The sequence below is a fragment of the Boleophthalmus pectinirostris genome, unplaced genomic scaffold (assembly GCF_026225935.1).
Source record: "Boleophthalmus pectinirostris isolate CB_2022bp ecotype Guang Dong unplaced genomic scaffold, ASM2622593v1 HiC_scaffold_22, whole genome shotgun sequence".
NCBI lineage: Eukaryota > Metazoa > Chordata > Actinopteri > Gobiiformes > Gobiidae > Boleophthalmus > Boleophthalmus pectinirostris.
Window position 1 is genome coordinate 8,986,914 of NW_026571190.1, and position 18,106 is coordinate 9,005,019.

General features: G+C 38.0%; 1 protein-coding gene across 4 annotated transcripts in view; it reads right to left on the reverse strand.

Annotated features, from left to right (window-relative positions):
• Positions 1 to 17,533, reverse strand: part of tmem131l (transmembrane 131 like) — a 33,697-nt gene extending 16,164 nt beyond the window's left edge. For 2 of the 4 annotated variants that reach the window (XM_055158158.1, XM_055158156.1), the window contains exons 1-12: positions 17,272 to 17,529; positions 16,246 to 16,319; positions 14,051 to 14,094; positions 7,347 to 7,418; positions 4,689 to 4,812; positions 4,498 to 4,614; positions 3,841 to 3,945; positions 3,226 to 3,303; positions 1,488 to 1,641; positions 555 to 613; positions 372 to 477; positions 185 to 287 (exon numbers count right to left, since the gene is read on the reverse strand). In XM_055158158.1, coding sequence (XP_055014133.1) covers positions 185 to 287; positions 372 to 477; positions 555 to 613; positions 1,488 to 1,641; positions 3,226 to 3,303; positions 3,841 to 3,945; positions 4,498 to 4,614; positions 4,689 to 4,812; positions 7,347 to 7,418; positions 14,051 to 14,094; positions 16,246 to 16,319; positions 17,272 to 17,395 — 1,160 coding nt within the window. In that variant the 5' untranslated portion in view covers positions 17,396 to 17,529. Of the gene's footprint in view, positions 1 to 184; positions 288 to 371; positions 478 to 554; positions 614 to 1,487; positions 1,642 to 3,225; positions 3,304 to 3,840; positions 3,946 to 4,497; positions 4,615 to 4,688; positions 4,813 to 7,346; positions 7,419 to 14,050; positions 14,095 to 16,245; positions 16,320 to 17,271 lie in introns of all 4 variants that reach the window. The other 2 variants (XM_055158159.1, XM_055158157.1) reach the window with 2 other exon arrangements.
• Between the last annotated feature and the right edge of the window lie 573 nt (positions 17,534 to 18,106).

Here is an 18,106-nt window from a genome sequence, read left to right on the forward strand (position 1 = left end):
ATATTAATTAATTCATTCATTCATTCAATCTAGTAGGAGCACAAGTTTCAGAGAAACCATATTCTGAAGATTTCTATAGTTTATGCAGCAGAAATGGTGAAACTGGAGCCTGTCCCCCATTTCGTGCGACTGCATCATGAGATTCTCTCTCAGCCGATGTAGTATAGTCAATTCTAACAGTTACCTGTGTGGGATATGTAGTCCATGGAGGTGAACCAGGGTCTGGTTTCCCACAATATCTAAACTGATATGACTGATACACTTCCGCCCGTGGCCTGGCATTGACCCTACATTTGGATTAAGAAAAGTGGTTAGCATTACACACACAAACCTATTGCTCTTTGTAAAACATAAATAGAAGCACGTGTCACCTCTGCAGGACACTGTAGCTACTTGGGTGAAGTTTTTTGCTTCAGGCCTCAGTAAAGCCTGATGGACATCCAGGCTGGCTTCAACTTTGGAAAGCACCTGCATATTCTGGTTAGAAAAAAATACTGAGTGTCCGAAGGTTTCACATTATATTTAGACCAACCTCTAAAACACTGCATCTTTACCTTTACGTCGAGCTTTTTGCCCCCCGAGTTTAACATGTAAACTCCCAGCTTTGGCTCAGCTACACAAAGGAGACAAAGAAAATAACAAAGCAGTTTGTTTTCGAGTTGTCACAATAGGCTCTATTCACACTTATGTCACAAAACAGGAAGATGTTTGGAAACATGTGATGACAACTTCCGTTGTAGTTAGTGACACTGGGCACGCCTACTGACTGTGATAAAACTCACTGAAGTAAATGTGATCAGCGGTAAAATGAAGACTACATACATATAGTATGTGCTGTTTGGAATCATCTTGAATTTGACGCCCTCATCTATTCTAATCGCATGTACCCACTGTGCTTGGAGTTGTGTGTCAGTGGGGAAATGATGAAAACTGAGGTATAGCTGAAAAAGTTGATCAGCCAAACATAACGGAAAGCTACAATAACATGGAGATGAAGAAAACTGGGACATTTTCAATTTTTTTTTCCTAGATTCTGTCAGACTTATTACAGTGAACCTGTCGGAAGTTGTCATTGCATGTTTCCAAATGTCTTTCTGGCTTGTGAGGTAAGCACAAATAGAGCCTATATCAACATATCAAACAAAATTTCGATGCAGGAGGAGGTAAAGCGCCATACTCAATACCAATTTCTATATAACAATGATAAAAACACTTTTTGGACAATAGAATCATTTAAAAACAAAATTGTAATTTCTTTAATATTACCATGTAGTCTTCTATGAGTTTGACTATAAATCAAGACCATTCTACATCTATTTTGCAAAGGAACATTTGTAATATTTTCAGTATAGTACTTATTCAAATGAGTATCTAGTTTCTACGTTGGTTATAGTATCTATTAGTATTTAGAACTTTTAAAAACCCTAAGTTTGTATTTTGACAGCGTTTAGCAGACATTTAAACTGTGTGGTGCAAAAGAAGCCCACCTGCAGTGAGCAGTCCTGCCCCGTGGGCCACCAGCAGCACCAGGATGTGCTCTATGACATAAGGTTTGAGCTTGTCCAGGTCAGCCGGGCGCTCCCCACAAGCCGACAGGTTAATCTGCAGAGTCAGCCGCTCCTCGCTCTGCAGACAAGAGCCCTGGCAACAAGCAAGGACAAGCACAGGAAAAATTTGATTTTGGCACCCATTTTCTACTGTCTTATTACCTGGCAGATCAAGAACTATATGTCTCTGTATTTTTATACAGATTGATTTCAGTCTGGTCCCCACACCCATCATTGTGTCTCAAGCCCGGCCAAAACATGACGTGCAATTAGATGTTTCTCAGGCTCAAAACTCCAAAAGCTTATCCTTCACAAATAAAATAAAATGTATCTCTCCTCAGATTAACAGAGTTTAGTGCTTCGTTCATAAATTCTGCAGAAATATGTTTTTCAGTCCCCTGTGATATTTATTTTATTTTTTTGCAATACGGACAGACAGTGCATGTCCCTGACTGGCAATCCACCTTCTTATCATGAGTGATCAGATTCACCTCTTCGTAAAGTACTGAAGTGTGTGTTCTAGATTCCAGGCATTAAGTGTAAGAAATAAATGACATATCATTTTTGATTATTTTTAAGTATTGCCCAAATCGGACTACAAGGAGTTCAGCGCAAAAAATATGATAATTATTCAGATGAATTTTCAATGGACTTGATTAGAGATGCACTACCTCAGGTTAGGCTGGTGATTTTATAGAATGCTGCTCTACTCTGTTTTAGCGTCTTTACTGGGATTGGTTGGAATCAAATATCAGAAGATATTGTCTATTTCAAGATCAGGGCTCAAGGATTACGGGAAGCCTCTAAAACTTTCAACAAGTATATGCAAGCATTATAACACAGTAATCAGTCTATAACCAAAACATTCAATGTGTAAAATCCAAAAGTGACATACAAGAGTGACGGAATGTAACAGTTAAGAGTTTAAGATGAGTGTAAAGCATGAGAGCTGTATGAGAGCTACCCTCCCCTCAGTAACACCGTGACACCCCAGTGAAAGCAGCAGATCAGTTGCAGCCCACATCTAAAAGGTCAGAGCTGGGCCGAGTGGGTGAATCAGCGTTTGACAACCTGCAGACAGATGCCATGGCCTGCTGCCACCTTCGCTCAGGGACTGTGATAGCAAACCTAATCCCTGAAAAGCCAAGGCTACTGCGGCTTCCTCGTATGAGACCAGTGACATCCAGAGCAGAGGTGACCGACAGTTCAGGGGTCTCATTTATAAAACAGTACGTGGAACTCTGACTAAAAGAGTACTGCAGTAGACAGTCACGTGGAATTTTAGTGAAATGAACCCTGCTTCTCTGACATCATGATTACAAATGTTTTCATTTGCTTGTATTGTGATTTTAATGCCTTTCTAATTATGTAAAGCACTTTGAATTATGTTGTGCTGTTGTCTCCAGGGCCCACACTAGAACCTCTTCTGTCTGACAATTTGTACATAAGATCAGATCATAAACCAGTGCAATCTGTAATGTCCTAACCATCACAAACACCACCAGACCCTGCTCTAAATGACAGCCATGGACCACTGCAAACATCATTATCCAGGTAATAGTTAAAAAATAAAATAAAATCTACATTTCCTCATCTAACTCATTCTTTTCCGTTTATTTTTCCATTAGCCCAGATTAAACTGGTTTTAGTATCAGTAAGTACAGAGAAAAGGCAGTACCTCTGGACTGTTGAACAAGCTCTTGGGGAGGCTGCACTCAAGAAGAAGACCCAGAATGGTGATGTTTGAGGCATCTTCCTACAAAAGCAAAAATAGAAAAAAAAATGCCAGTTAAGCAACTATAACCATTACAAAACATTTTAATGAATATTCATTTAAAATTAATTAAATTAAGAATGACAAGGAACATTACATTGGGCGCAATAGGGTTGCAAGATTAATTTAATTTAATTTAAAATATCTTTTATGACACAAATCTGCTAGTAACTAAGCTTTTATACAGTCACAAACGTATCTGAAAATGCATGGTGCTGTGTTATTAGTTCAGCGGTTACATTTTCCTCCCAGCCATATATTCATGCAGAATAGTTAGTTGATAGAAAGTTTTGAGCATGTTAAGGGTAAGGGTAACGGCATACATTTTTGTCTCCACTTCCTGTTGCGGGGGCACTGAGAGCTGACACATTCACATAACTGACATCTGTGTCTCAGACTATGCATTCAAACTGCACAATACAGTTATGTCTCTCATCTAAAATGTGTGGTTTATCAGGGAAAAATTGGCACGCAGCTGTAGACTATATATGGTGTTGTAGAGGATCCAGAAGATAGTACCTGAGTTTGGGTCAGCTTAATGCTCTGGATGTGGGGAAATATAAGCAGGCTGTCCTTTCTGTGAACAGACTTTAAAGAGCCCCATTGAACTCCCACACCAAATACCTGGGGAAAAACAGAAAACAAAATAAAGCATTGTTGCCTTTTCATATTAAGCAGTAAATTAGAATTCTAGTCTTTGACTGTATGCAGTACTATGGGAGGATTATGAGTCCCAGTCTCATTCTATGCAAGCTATAAATGAACAGCCTTTTCCACATGGCTTTATGTAATATTAGACAGCAAATCACTGGTGGCATGTTGCTTTTAATGGCCCCTCAACACAGTTAGGAAGGCCAAAATACTTTCACATGTCTTCACATGGGCCAGATTCACGTTTGGATTATATCTCACACAAGATTCTAGAACAAAGCACAAACCTTATTTGCATTAATACAGAGGACAGGCAAATAATTTTCCCAGTCCCTTCACTAACTCTACAGTATGGTAAGTAAGTTTCTTTTGAGATTATTAAATTATATAGAACCTACTGTGCACTGAAAGCCTGTTAGATGCCCCGACTTACTGACTTTAAACATGCTTAGAAAATCTTTAAAAGGGAAGGGTTTGAGATTACAATCCAAAATCTTAAATGTTCTTTTTGAGCACACGACTCACCTGGTATGACAGCAGCCCATGGGCTGATGTGTTTATAAATAATGTGTTTTCTACATTGCCCTCCTCTGATGGGAGGAATATAAGTTTAAAAGAAGCCTTCCCTCTGGGTGGGATCACCTGCAGAGACAGAGGTCACAGTGTAAACATATTGAACAGAAAACTGTTGTTGCGCTTGTGCATGCACTACTCACTCTTTTGTGAAAGGAAGGGATGTAAAAATGGCTGCTGGATGTAAACATGGAGAGCAGCGTCACAGGGACTTCCTGGCTGGGGTTGTGTATATATATGGTTTCTGCTCTGGGCAGCCCCAGCGGCCTGCAACCACACAAGGACAGGATAAACAGCTGCTCTGCCTCTGCACAACTCTTCACTTTACATTCAAAGAGCAGCAGACAGACCAGTGTCTTCTGGAGCGGAGGAGAGGAGAGGCAGTCTCTGTTCTTATGTGTCATGTATGACACTGTGCTATGAGCTATGATGACATAATAAAGAGCTCTACATGTCTGTTGCACTTGTCATTTCAATACACTCTTACACTCTCTACATTAAACCCTAGTTATTCAGTAATCTTTATTTTGCATTCTAAATAGATGGCACAGCCCTTAAAAAGATCAGAGTAATATAGACTTAACAAAGCCCTCTGTGTTAAACCCAGTCTGCCCAAATAAGGAAATGTGTGCTGCAGTAGGAAGGCAATGTGTTTATTTAACACAAGCATTAGCTTTCCTCATCTGCAACTAAGCACTGCCTCAATATCTTATACTACTGTACTAATATAGGACATAAAGTAAGAAGACTTCAGTACTTAAGTAAACTATAAAAGTGAGCACACACACCAAATCAAGACATCTAACTGAGCATAGTTTTGAAAGTACATTTTCCTTTTGCCTCTGGAGCGTCCAGACAGGCAAACCAGAGTGGTCACATTTCAGCTAATTTTACACATGCTACTTGTTTTGTGTAATGAGTATGTGCATATCCCTGGTAACTGAACAACACTCACAGCTGAGGTACAACTTCTTATACAAAATACAAGGCTTTTAATATTAAACATATATAAAAAGCATATTTTTTATATTCTGTAAGATTTTTAATACAGGTTGTTGAACAAATGCTTCGTCTTCTGATAATAAATGCAGAAATCCCAATAAAAACTTAACTCAATCCACAACATTTTGGTTTTAAATCCTAAAGCGACTTTTAAGCATTGTGCTATGATTTCCATCATAGTACAGTATTCAAACATTGGCTGAACATGAGAAAATGTTTCATGAAATTTGGAAGACAGTCGTAATTATGTTTGTCCTATGATCTTATTTAGTAACATGTAGGTAGGTCCTCTTGGTATAGGTATACACTATAAGCAGTACTTGTGCTGGACTGCACAGAAGGTACAGCATGGAATCTGTCTGAGGGCAGCCCTGATGTAATTAGTGTATGGTCAATGGGGTTTTTGTGTTTGGCTCAGTGTTTTCCTACTGCTCTCACAAAACATGTATGCAAACAGCTGCCATCTGAATGAACACAGGGAGAATTAAACATGTTATATGTTTTAACATTAACATTAGACATGGTTTAATGTCATATCTACACTATAGCCTAAATAGTGCAACCTATTAGTGACTACTTTGTGGAGTGTAAGGTATAGTGCGATGTTCTGTTAACAGAATAAACACAACACACAAGAGCCACATAGATAGATGGTTTCAACGTCCTGTTTTGAACAGTTGCTTTCCATTTCAGACACCAACTTCCCTCTAAAATAATGTTCAGCTATATTGTTTCAAGCCTTAAGGTCAACTCTCATCATCAAGTGATTGGAAGTGAAAAGAGCAGTCAATATCATAGGTGAAGTAAAAGTTCTCTCACACACTAACAAAAACTAGGATTGATAACTAAGCTAGGAAAAAGATACTAAATACTAAACTCGGTATTATAGAGTAGAGTTATAGTTCCCTTGATACAAACTAGAACTGATGGTGTCTCACATTTGCACAGAAAACAACAAATGAAAGTTGAGCATTTGAAGAAAACGTGCTTAAAATACAAAGGTAGGGATTCTAGGCAAACGCTAATTGACATCATTTGCAAAAAAAAATCTAGAAGTTCTATCCAATCAGACAATAAGTGATATGTGGAAACAACTGTCAGTAACTACCCTAGACACACAATATTGCCGTATTATAGTTCAGCAACAGACAGAAAGCATCATGTGAGCAGGGCTAACTGTTCAGTCGGAAAAATGGCCCTTTCAGATGATACTTTCAGAGCCTTCAAAACTATTTTAACCTTAGCAAAAAAAAAAAAAAAAAAAGTGCTAAGATATTTTTTATTTGTTTATTATCCAGTCCAGTCAAAAGCTCTAAAGGTCCACTCATTTCTTCGATTAACACATTGTAAGATAGCAACAAGTAAAGATAAAGGGACTTCTTAATGACTTTGGATCTCAACCAAAGCCCCAAATGTCAAAACACCAAAATGTGCTGCAAATATGTAGCTGAATTGGCTTGTTTTATTTGTTTTGAGTTCTAAACTTGGGGGCTTGTTACCATTCTAGATTTGATTTGTTTTGAGAGAGAGAGAGAGAGAGATGGGAGGAGAACAGTTGGAGCAAGCTCTTTTTGGTATGTGCTGGATGCTGGGAAACTTCGCTCTTAGCCGTACTTGGATATATCCTGCTTGCTGCTATCCACAATAACTACGTACACTCATCATAGCAACATGGCTTTTCTGAGAGTGCCACTAATTTGTCGACATTAGCCAAAATGCTAGGTTGGTGGTTGCGTAATAAAACATAAAAAAGGGGAAAAAGTGTGCTGGGTTGGGTTGTAGAGGAGTGGTATACGTACTGTGTCCCAAACTCCAGCGCTGATGGCTGGAAGTGCAGAGGCCTCCCACTCTCCTGGCTGAAGGGAGAGGAGCTGGAAAAGACAACAGACAAGGCATGGACTGTTAGCTAGCTGGTAGCATTTTCAACCTGTAAATAAGGTTCTAATGAAATAATTCACTGTTTCATATTAAATGGGGATATATAAAATGGACCAGCTACTCAATACAGATTTCAATACCACAATGATTACAAAAAAACCCCAAAAAAAACAACACACTGTTTAGACAATAGAATATAATTTCCAACATTTTATCTTTTATATCATCATGTGGCCTTATATTGTATGTGTGTAATTCCTCAGTGGTCCAGGTAAGTTTCATAGTGGTCCATGGGCGTATACTAGTCTATGTGCTTATAATTCTGATACAGCTCAAGATCATTCTAAAGACATTCAGCAAAGGTTAATTTCTGTTGTGAATGTGAATGTGACTTCCATTACAGACCATCGATACTTGCTCAAATGAATGTTTAGTTTCGATACAGTTTTAGCATAGATCAATATCTGATTTCTGATACCTTTGACATCCCTAAATGGAGATCAACAAAATGTGTTGGCTTATAAAAAGGTAGGAAATATCTGGTCAAAATGTTTTCAGTTGAGCCCAGAAGAGCCCACAGTACGGCACTTTCACTTTTCCATCTCCATGGAAACAAGTAGATGGTGGATGTCAAAAAGTTAGAATATCAACAATATTATCCCTTTGTCAGTAAGTTAACTAAACACTTTATACATTATGCTGGTGTCTTTTATTGTGAGCGGGGTACCTTAGGGACATGTTTGGACTCTAATTGATAAGGCTGTATGGGAGAGCCTGTGCTAATGAGCTGTGGGAATGTCAGAGCACAGGTCCAACATCAGCTCATAAAGCACTATCAGAAGAGTGTGTGCGTGCGTGGGTAGGTGGGGGTGGGGGATTCATCACATTGTGTGCATGTAGATTTCAGTCCAAAAAATCTAAATATCCTTATATATTCAATCAACAAAATTACTTAAAGTTAGCATTGAAGTTGGAGAAGTAATAATTGGTTTAAATGGCCAATATATTACTAAAATTTTACTCATGAGCTTTTAACCATGTTAGAATGTTGTTAGCTCATCATAAACATACTGGGGTTGTGTTTTGTTTCACTCAAACATGTTTAAGTAATCTTGGATTATTATTATTTTATCTGCAAACCCTAATCTTTTTTAAAGTTAACAGCCATTTTTAGCCTCAATAAAACAATTACTCTACAATACTCGAGAATAACATTAAGTTGTTGCTTTCATTTTTGAAAACCTTTTTGGCCCTTTGTTTGAGATTGTCACAGAAAGTCTACAAGAAGAAGAACTTACAATGAGTTGCAAGAAGCTTCAAAGTTTGGCAGTTCCAAAAACACAGTGCTTCCTGTATTACAACTTCATAACATCACAAGGGGGAGTGCTTTCTGTTATATACAGAATTTATGTGTTTAGCATGTACGAATAAAACAAAACATAATCCCAGATACGTTTTGATGAGGAAACAACATTATGGCATGGATTTGAAAAAAATAGCGTAATATAGGTCCTTTAAGGTTAGGAATAACCTCTAGGAATGCAATGCAATGTCCCCACAAAGCACGGAGACTCAACAGTGTGTGTGGCAGTGAAAACATGGCGGACCTGCTGACAGACGACTGACACAGCTGTGACCTGCTGGGGCCACAACAGTCCACACACTGGGCTTTTACAGTGAATAAGCAGTGTGAAATAAGAGATTTCAATTGTTCAAAATGCACTATACAATGGAATACAGTTAGAGAACAATTCCAAAAATGTAGCTCTATGTAGAAAATGTACTGTTAAATAAAACTAATAAAATCTAAAAAGTGACCAAACAAATTAGGCTTTTTTTATAGCCCAATTTGAAAATAACAGTCATCTCTGTTAGGAAATGCATATTCTTCTTTTAGTACCGCATCACGACATTATAATATTTACACCCACTAAAATTATCTGATCAAAAATAACCTCATTTGAATGGATACATAAGAAACATGGTCAACACTTACTAGCATTAACAGTCATAATGAAGCTTTGCATACTGTTTGTGGGGGACACACATCCTTTCAAAAACTGCTACACAGAAAGTGATAGTAAAACTAGTTTCCAAAGTTCAATATAGAGCTTTGTTTTCACCACTATTGGTACATGTCCCCAGCCCTTTACTTCTTTATTTCTTATCTGTAATACATGTAGGATTCTGTAGAGTTGCATAGCTACTGTGACACACACACACACAAAAAAAAATCTGCCAGTGTGCTCTGCAGCTAATCACAGAAGGGGCCAACAGTACACAGGCGGGATTCAGATCCTAATACCTCAAATGGGCAATACAATTATCTAACCTGAAAGTCAGCGAACCATTTCCTTTTTATTTAAGTCATTTTAGATGAATGTTGCATCCAAAACAACATGACCAGCATCATAGATTATAACTATATAGCAGCCAGAAGCACAATATGTCTTCTTTAAAACAAATGTTTTGTTTTTTGTCATTTTGGTATTATATCAAGTATCAAGTCTTATCCTTGGTATGAAAAACAAGTTTGAAATGTTAGTAAGGTAACAACAGTAGTAGACACTTCTAATAGATTCAAATTTGAGTACAGTATAGTGAATTTAATACACACATCCACAACATTTGGTCACTTCATAAAAATACTGAAAAAGTACAACTAAAACAAAGCCGGCTGTCAGTCATATTATCTCATCTTCCTTCCTGTGATACCACTTCCTTTAAGCACAGAGCCTGGCAGTACAGTCTAAATTGGGTAACACACTCATGCTAGGTTAGAGCGGTTATATTTGACTATTGAGCTGCACGCATTGATCCCCAGGACAAAAAGAGCAGCGTGAAATTAAGCTCCACTCATTATTGATAGTTTTTTCCATGTCCACTGGCTCAGCTAACAAGGTATTCTAAATGTCAGACTGCATGGCTATGAGATTCAATTACTACGATATTGTGTGTCTAACAAAAAGGTCTTTTGATTGGAAACTACTGGTGTGGAATCTCATAGTGGCAAGGCCAAATTGGAAGCCATATTTAACTTTTTTTTCTTTTTTTTTTTTAACATTCCCATTCATAGACAGCTGTTTAATAGTTGGAAAAGGCCCAGTATGGTCACACTACGTGATAAAAATGAGATAGAAAAAAGTGGAGGTTTGTCAGAAAAATCCCATCAAAAAATCAATTTGGTAACTTTTGCGGTGGATGACCTGCCTCCCTTTTGTGGCAGCTGTAGACCAAACTACAAGTCGGTAATTTGGAGAGGCGACCCCACTCATAGAAAAGTTACACATTGGATTTTAAATAAGATTAAGGTAAAACATTAATTTAATTTGTCTTCTGCATTTAACCCATCCTTCAGTGCTGCTGTGGCAACCTGTCAGGAGCAGTGGGTACTCTGTGACCCCCCTCCAGATCTTGAGCTAGTCTTGGTCAGGACCACCTTAGCTGGAGGATTGTACCTATGATGCATTATGGTTGATGGGAGAAACTGGAGCGCCCAGAGAAAACTGACCAAGAGAGAAACATGCAAACTCCATTCAGAAAGGCTAGAGAGACCCAGAACCTTCTTGATGTGAGGTGACAGTGCTAGACACTAGGGAAACACATATACACATCTCTGACAGTATAATACAACAATTATGTCTTCATTTTGTTATTTTGTAATAAAAATTTATAAAATCCCTTTACACTGTGACAGATATCCTTAAAGCCACACCCTGTAAGTCCTAATAAAAAAACAACACCATGCACCAATGGAAATGTGTACTTTTTGCATCATTGCAAGGCATGAGCATTCATTGGCAGGGTGTGGTTTTCCTTAAATGTTTAAATAGGGGAGGGAGTGGTGTCACCTCAAAGCATAAAGTTGTCACATCTTATGCTCTTCTCATCTCAACGGCTTTAGATTAAATTTCTGGACAGCAGTAGAAGCACAGCACTGCTGGATATTCCAGGAGCTGTGTTACAGAAATAACACAATGTTATGTTTAGCACCATTTGATCCTGGGATCACGTTCAAATAAAAGTGAGCTGCGACCTCAGTCATGCTGCAGCAGAGAGGTCACAGTTAAGGTCAAGGCTAGTGACCTGAAGGACATAAACAATAACACTACACAACAGGTCTAAGTAAACGTGCAGGCCAAAGGAGCTATGGGCGTCTATAGGTGAAGACCCTCAAGATCTCCAACTCAACTGTCGACATTTGTTCTATAAATGTATTATTGTATTATTAATTTTTATTAATTTATGTATTATTAATTTTTCACAAATTTTACTCTTGTGAGATTTAAATCCTGTTAAAATGATTTTAATTCAAAAACCTGGAGTTTTGTTTCCAGAGTTGAAATTATACAAATTATTCTAGCAAAGGAGTATGGAGTTTAAAAACACCGTAGAGCATTTTCTGTATTACCACATCACAAGGTGGGATAAAGTGTTTTCATTTTGAGAGAAGAACAATTCCCAGGTATGTTTTGATGGGAAAACAACATTATAACAGATCAGAAAATAGTGTCATATTGGAAGACATATACCTCAGCTTTAAAATGTATATGTTATATACAGTGCAGCCCCAAAGGTCCTGATATTTGTTTAAAAGTAGAGACTAAACTCAAAGGCTGCGACTGGCTCTTGTGCTGTTGGGGGAGTGATGGCAGAATTCCCCAAACTGATAACCCAGGCACGAGTCCCTCTCAGCCCAGAGCAGAGGATAACCCTGGGTCAACCAGTGCTAACAAGGCTCCTGAGAACGTCTGGTTCAGAACCCAAATCTGCACACAGCGTGTTTGATGTAGAAGACATGAATGCAGGCTGTTAGGAGTCAGGGGAGATATCTGTGACTATTACGATTATACACAACACTTATTGACATTTTCTCAATTCACTAAAGATTTGCGCAACTTAAATTACACAACACATCACATAATGATGTCACATTGTTAAAACAGTGCATATCACTTGACTGAATGGCCTTGCATATTACTCAATAACTATCTATGTAACCTAATGAGTAGAACTTGTGGTAGCAAAAGCTATCCATAATGTCATAAATTTAGATGTACCTTGTGGATCATCATACCAACGACAATTTAAAAATTATCCATTGTCCATTATGCAACTTTTCTGGCCTAGGTTCCATCCCTTGTTCATCTCCATAGAGAGGTATTTCTTTGTAATGTTCCACAGTGCTCAAAAACATGCAATCTTCTGGTGAGTGGGAGGGCTTCTCTACAAAGATGACATTTTACTTGGCGTCATATCTTTGTTCAGTAGCAATAGAATAATGTCCATTGAGACAAACAGGTGGTGAACCCTTCACCAGATATGTTACACAGTGTACCTTCAATTTAAATGACAAGCAAAAGTAAACTAGCAATGTCTGTTCACAAGAAACAGAACAATCTATTTTTATAATATATATTTCCATGACAACATGACATTAGACAAAAACATTTATTTTTCCAAAAAATTCGCTGTGGGCACCAAACAGCTGGGAAAGACACCGCTCATTCCCTCCGTTTTCTTTCAAGGAGTTCTAAAATTAGTCAGGAATTTGGTTGTGTGCCTGTCGGACACACGCCCCCAAACCCTCGTCGTCACACACTCCCCCTCACTCCCCCCACTCTCCTTCACTCCCCAATATAAACAACATGGTGAGCATACAAGAGCACTTTTAAAGGGCCTTTTACAGTCTCCAGCCCTGCGCTCAAACCACAATGTGTCATTGGTTTGTGCCAGGATAGAAACATGTCCTCACATACACACTCATACATTTAAGCCTCACATTACAAAATGATTATTACAACTATTAAAATATTGTCAGTCCACTGTGACACCAGCTTAAATGGCACTTTAGACTGTCCACTACAAAGCTAAATAAATTAGACAGCTATCCAAACAGTGACAGAGCACTCAGGTCAACTGAATACATGGGCCAAGTACAGATATGAGCCATAGCTTCCTTGGTGTGGGTGATTATGTCAACAGTGAATGTCTTCTTTTTAAATCCTCCACCAGAACCATGAGAAATGTATTTAAACATGCCTGTACATGTCTTGGTTGAGGTTTAAGTATTGAAAAGTATGAAAAGTCACACAGCATTGTATATAACTTCTTTTTACTATAGAGAAAATAGCCCACTCAATATTCTAAATAAAAGCAAACCCACATAACTTCAGAACATGATCTGTATATTAGTTTATTTTTGTGGCTAAAATGTTGCTTTAAGATGCTTCATTCTGTTTGGTCATTCATTAGCTCTATAAAATGATTAATACAGGAACAACAAACAAAACACAAAACAGTCCTGGTACTATAGAGCACATGGCCTTTTCTACTGCCATTCTGGCAACATAGACAATTTTTTTTCTCAAAACTTCGTCAATAAAACTCTTTGGATAAAAAAAATGTCTAGTCAGATTAGTTTAGTGGTTGAGTGAAAGTGGTCAGTCAGTATATTTTGGCATTTCTAGTTTGCCTGACGATGACTAGCATGAATCGGCTACAAATTGTATAATGAAATTGAGTTGTCATGTGAAATGAATAATTGCATTTTCCCTGATCGATAAACTGGCATTTTCAAAAGGACATGGGTATGAAAACATGGAAACCCAATAAGGTTAGTTACCTTTCCTCCAGTGGAAGACCTTCTTTTCGTCTATCCTTCTCCACCTGAAAACAAAACAAATAGTTAGCTTGACAAAAATAAATGTTTACTGGTTACACCCCTGACAAAAATACAGTGTTAGGCAAAATAAATGATCAAAAAACAAAACAAAAAAAACTGAAGTATTATTGCATAAACAAGCCAGAAGAACTGAAATGTGCTGAAGTGCGGAGATGAGTACAGTCAGGAACAGTACATGTGTTATTTCCTGTGTTACTTCTGCAGCAGATTTCATCAGTCAGAAAAGGCTATTTAAACATTTAAACACAAACCTTGCACAAGTTGCCATTTCATTTTATTTGCCAAGTCCAGTACTAAACAATAAATGGACTTTGTGTCAGTGCCTTACATGTTCACAATTTTATGGATGCTACCAAAAGGGTTACTTGATTCAACAATTATACAAAAACTTGCACAAATATTAATTAACATAGCTGCATATATTAAAATAAAAAATTGAACAATTGGTAGGGCTTACACTGTTTACTCTTTATCAAAGATATTCCATAGTGAAAATGCAATCCAAGAGCAACAAGAGATTTAACGTGCCATTCCGGGCTTAATTTTCCAAAGAACTCTAAAGCATTTTGAGTGAATGTGTCAACAGTCAATACTAGGAACTTCCAGGTTTTATAGCCATTCAAATAATTTGAATGTTATGGTTTCCAAAACTGGAAACTTTAAACTGCTAATACATTGAGTTTTACTTCTCATCTCACTCATCAACAGTAGCTCAGTAAAAGAATTTGCAAAATGGTGCAATTAATTTTACAAAAGGCCTTGTACTCATCACTGTTCAGGGATGGCACTTTAATTAACACCTGACAATTACCCACAGCTTTGAAGAATAAGGAGCAGCACAAAAAAGGGCCTGGCTATAAATGACTTATCTCTTCTAGTGTAAAGTGTACAATGTATTGTAAAAGCAGCTATTAGTAAAAAAAAAGAATAACAAAAAACAAAAAAAAACAAAAAACATAGCGTCACTATACTATTTTAAAAAGGAAACAGCTGCAAGGGACAAACAATTTCACCCAATCAGAGACAGTACTGAATTTGAACGAAGTGGAAACAAGTGCCTGTGACTACCAAACAGTTGTTTCTCTGTCATGGTTCAGAGTGACAGATGGGGCAAAGTGTGCAGTGGATTCTAAACATGTAATTCACACATGGTTCGAAATCTGGTAGAGGTCTTATAATTCAAAAAATATATAATGTATGTGTGTATAATGACGACAATAACAAGAAAGAACATTATGCATAATGCTCAGCAGACATATTGTGAAGAATTAACACAAGGGTAGGTATTAAGATATTGCACATAAATCTGCCAAATAGGGCTGTAAGATTAATCACAATTTGAATGGATGCAATTAGCAAATTGCAAATTGTGGAGGAAGTTATACAAATGATTACAACTTCCACCACAAACAACAAAATATCAGGCCTTATTCTGCATAAAAACTGCTAATCCTTAAGTTTAGATCTGTACAAAGTCTAAAGTTTAGTCTGTGAACTGTGCTTTAGAATGTGAACTTTGAACAGAACTGTTCAAAACAAACTGTAAACCTAATCGCAATTAATATAAAAGAAAAAAAAAAAAAATCATCCCTTATGCTAGGAATACGTGAAGTGAATAATTCCAAATATTCTGCAGTGGATATTTTCCTGTAACTTGACACCTACGACACCTGCATGTTTACACTAGAGTGCCACACCCACAGGTAACATGACAGACAGCAGAGTAGTGACCTACTGACAGGTTATCAGTAAAAACAAGCTGCTACTACTATTACCACCTTATGTAATCTTGTTAAAGCACAATCAATATGAATCCAACAAAAGTAAGCAAAGCCCCAGCTACGCTCAGGCATGCTTGATCCCTACGTGCCGGAGTGTGCCCCAGAAGTGTGCACTATAGTCTCCTCACAATGGACACTATGTACAAAAGAAAACGAGGAGGAGCCAAGTGGCAGGTGGTCTCACACCAGTTTCATTTCAAAGACTACAGAAACTACTCAATCGCTGGACTACTGGCGAGTGATAGCTCAAACAGTAGAGAAAGCCTAAAAAAAGAGCAGGTCAGGGCTTGCAACATAGTGTCACTGTGTACTGAACATTTACATGTGCCTATGCAAAAAAGTTAATTTGAATACCTGAAGTGGGATTAAAGGTTCTGCATCCTCTGGTTGCCAGACCTCCACAACGCTGGTAGAAATCTGACTCAGGGCTTTAAAAAGAAAAACATACAAAAAGTAAATATAAATAAAAATATATATTCCTAATCGTAAAAGAAATAAGTAGTAAGTAATTATCCACACAAGTTAAAAAGTGAATTATATTTGCATAACTAAAATTTTGACAATCTACTCTTAGTGTTTGTTACCAAAATAAATAAATAAATAAAAAATTACACAAACAACAAAAAACCTACCAAAGAATTTTGATTTAATAATGTTAAATTATTAACACCATTCTAATAAAATGATGTTAACTTGTTGTGGACATTTTATATAAAAGACAATAACATTATTTTGACAAATTGGTAATTTAAAAGTTTATAAATTCATCTATTCTGGTTCAGTATAGCGTATTAAGGTTGAAAGTCTGTTATTTTCTAAATAAAAAAAACCCAATAGGTTTTTCACATAAACCTGAGATGGGATGCACACTGTACAGTCCAGCGAGGAAATGACTTCGCCTCTGCAGACTGACAAAGACGGGGAGCTAGCTGCTGTTTAGCACAGGCTTAGCACGCAGGCTAACCAACTTGCACACAACATTTATTTATTTACCGCACTCCCCCGCGTCAGCTTGGCACATTATGTACATTTACGTGATTTATGGCGCCAATAAAATATGCTAAAATTACGCTCTAAAGGGTACCATGTGTAGCTTGACTGTACGGGCAAGTTGTTTTCACGTTTACAGTTAGCATAACTACTAGCCCTGTGACAAAACTGTACCCACACAGCAGACCTCATGGGAGACACAGAACATAGCGTGGTTAAGCAAGCGACTGGAAACGAACAGCTTGCATAGTCAGTCTAATTAATCCAAAATGCATGTGGCACGTTAATGATGGAGAATAATTTCCAAAGCTATTTGCGGCAGTGCGGTCTGGCTAACTGGACGCACGTTACAGAGCACCTTTAGCAGAGGTGCTAAAGGTGCGCACAGACCTTGCAGCTGGGCTCCTCCGTGCTGTACGCATGGTAAAAGTAATTGTAGTATTCCTAGTAATATATTGATCCACGTTTTCCTGTGACAGTGGCTGCCTTGCTGGAAGTCCTGCGGCCCCGCCATGCTGCCTGCCCTGCTGGCTCTGTCTCACTAGTCGCAGCCAGCCTTGTGTGTTTCGCTGTGTTGGTCTTTCTTTGAGCGAGCAGCAGCGCACACAAGCTCCCTCCTCCTTCTCCTCCTCCTTTCTTTTCCCTCCCGCTGCACAATGTACACTCAAGAGCCAGCAGAGGTTTGCTCATGGGGCACACCGCCTCTGTCTGGGACTGCTATGTCAAAATACACTCACTCACTAGTGCTTGGATTGGAGGCCCCCCCCCCCCCCCCGGGTGTCTTTAGATTGACAGGTGTCTGATGATGTGATCCTGGTATAAATGTAGTTATAATTTTACAATAGAATGACATTTAACACACAGTTTCTGTAATACTTTTCTGTTGAGTCTTCATTTACCTTTTCTTTCTTCACACACTTTTGGCACTCTGGTTATTCTAGTTATATTACACTATCTATGATCTGTTTATAATGTTTCCTCATCAAAACATACCCAGAGTTGTGTTTTGTTTCATTCAAACATATTTAACACACAAATCCTGAATATTTAGGCTGGATTGTTCTCTCAACCAGAAAACACTCTCTTTCACCTTCTAATGTCGTGGTAATACAGGGAGTGCTCCACTGTGTTTTTAAACTCCATACACATTCACTAGAATCATTTGGATAATTTCAGTCCTGGAATTGCCAGTCTCCACTTTCCAGTTGAAAGGACCTCAAGTTAA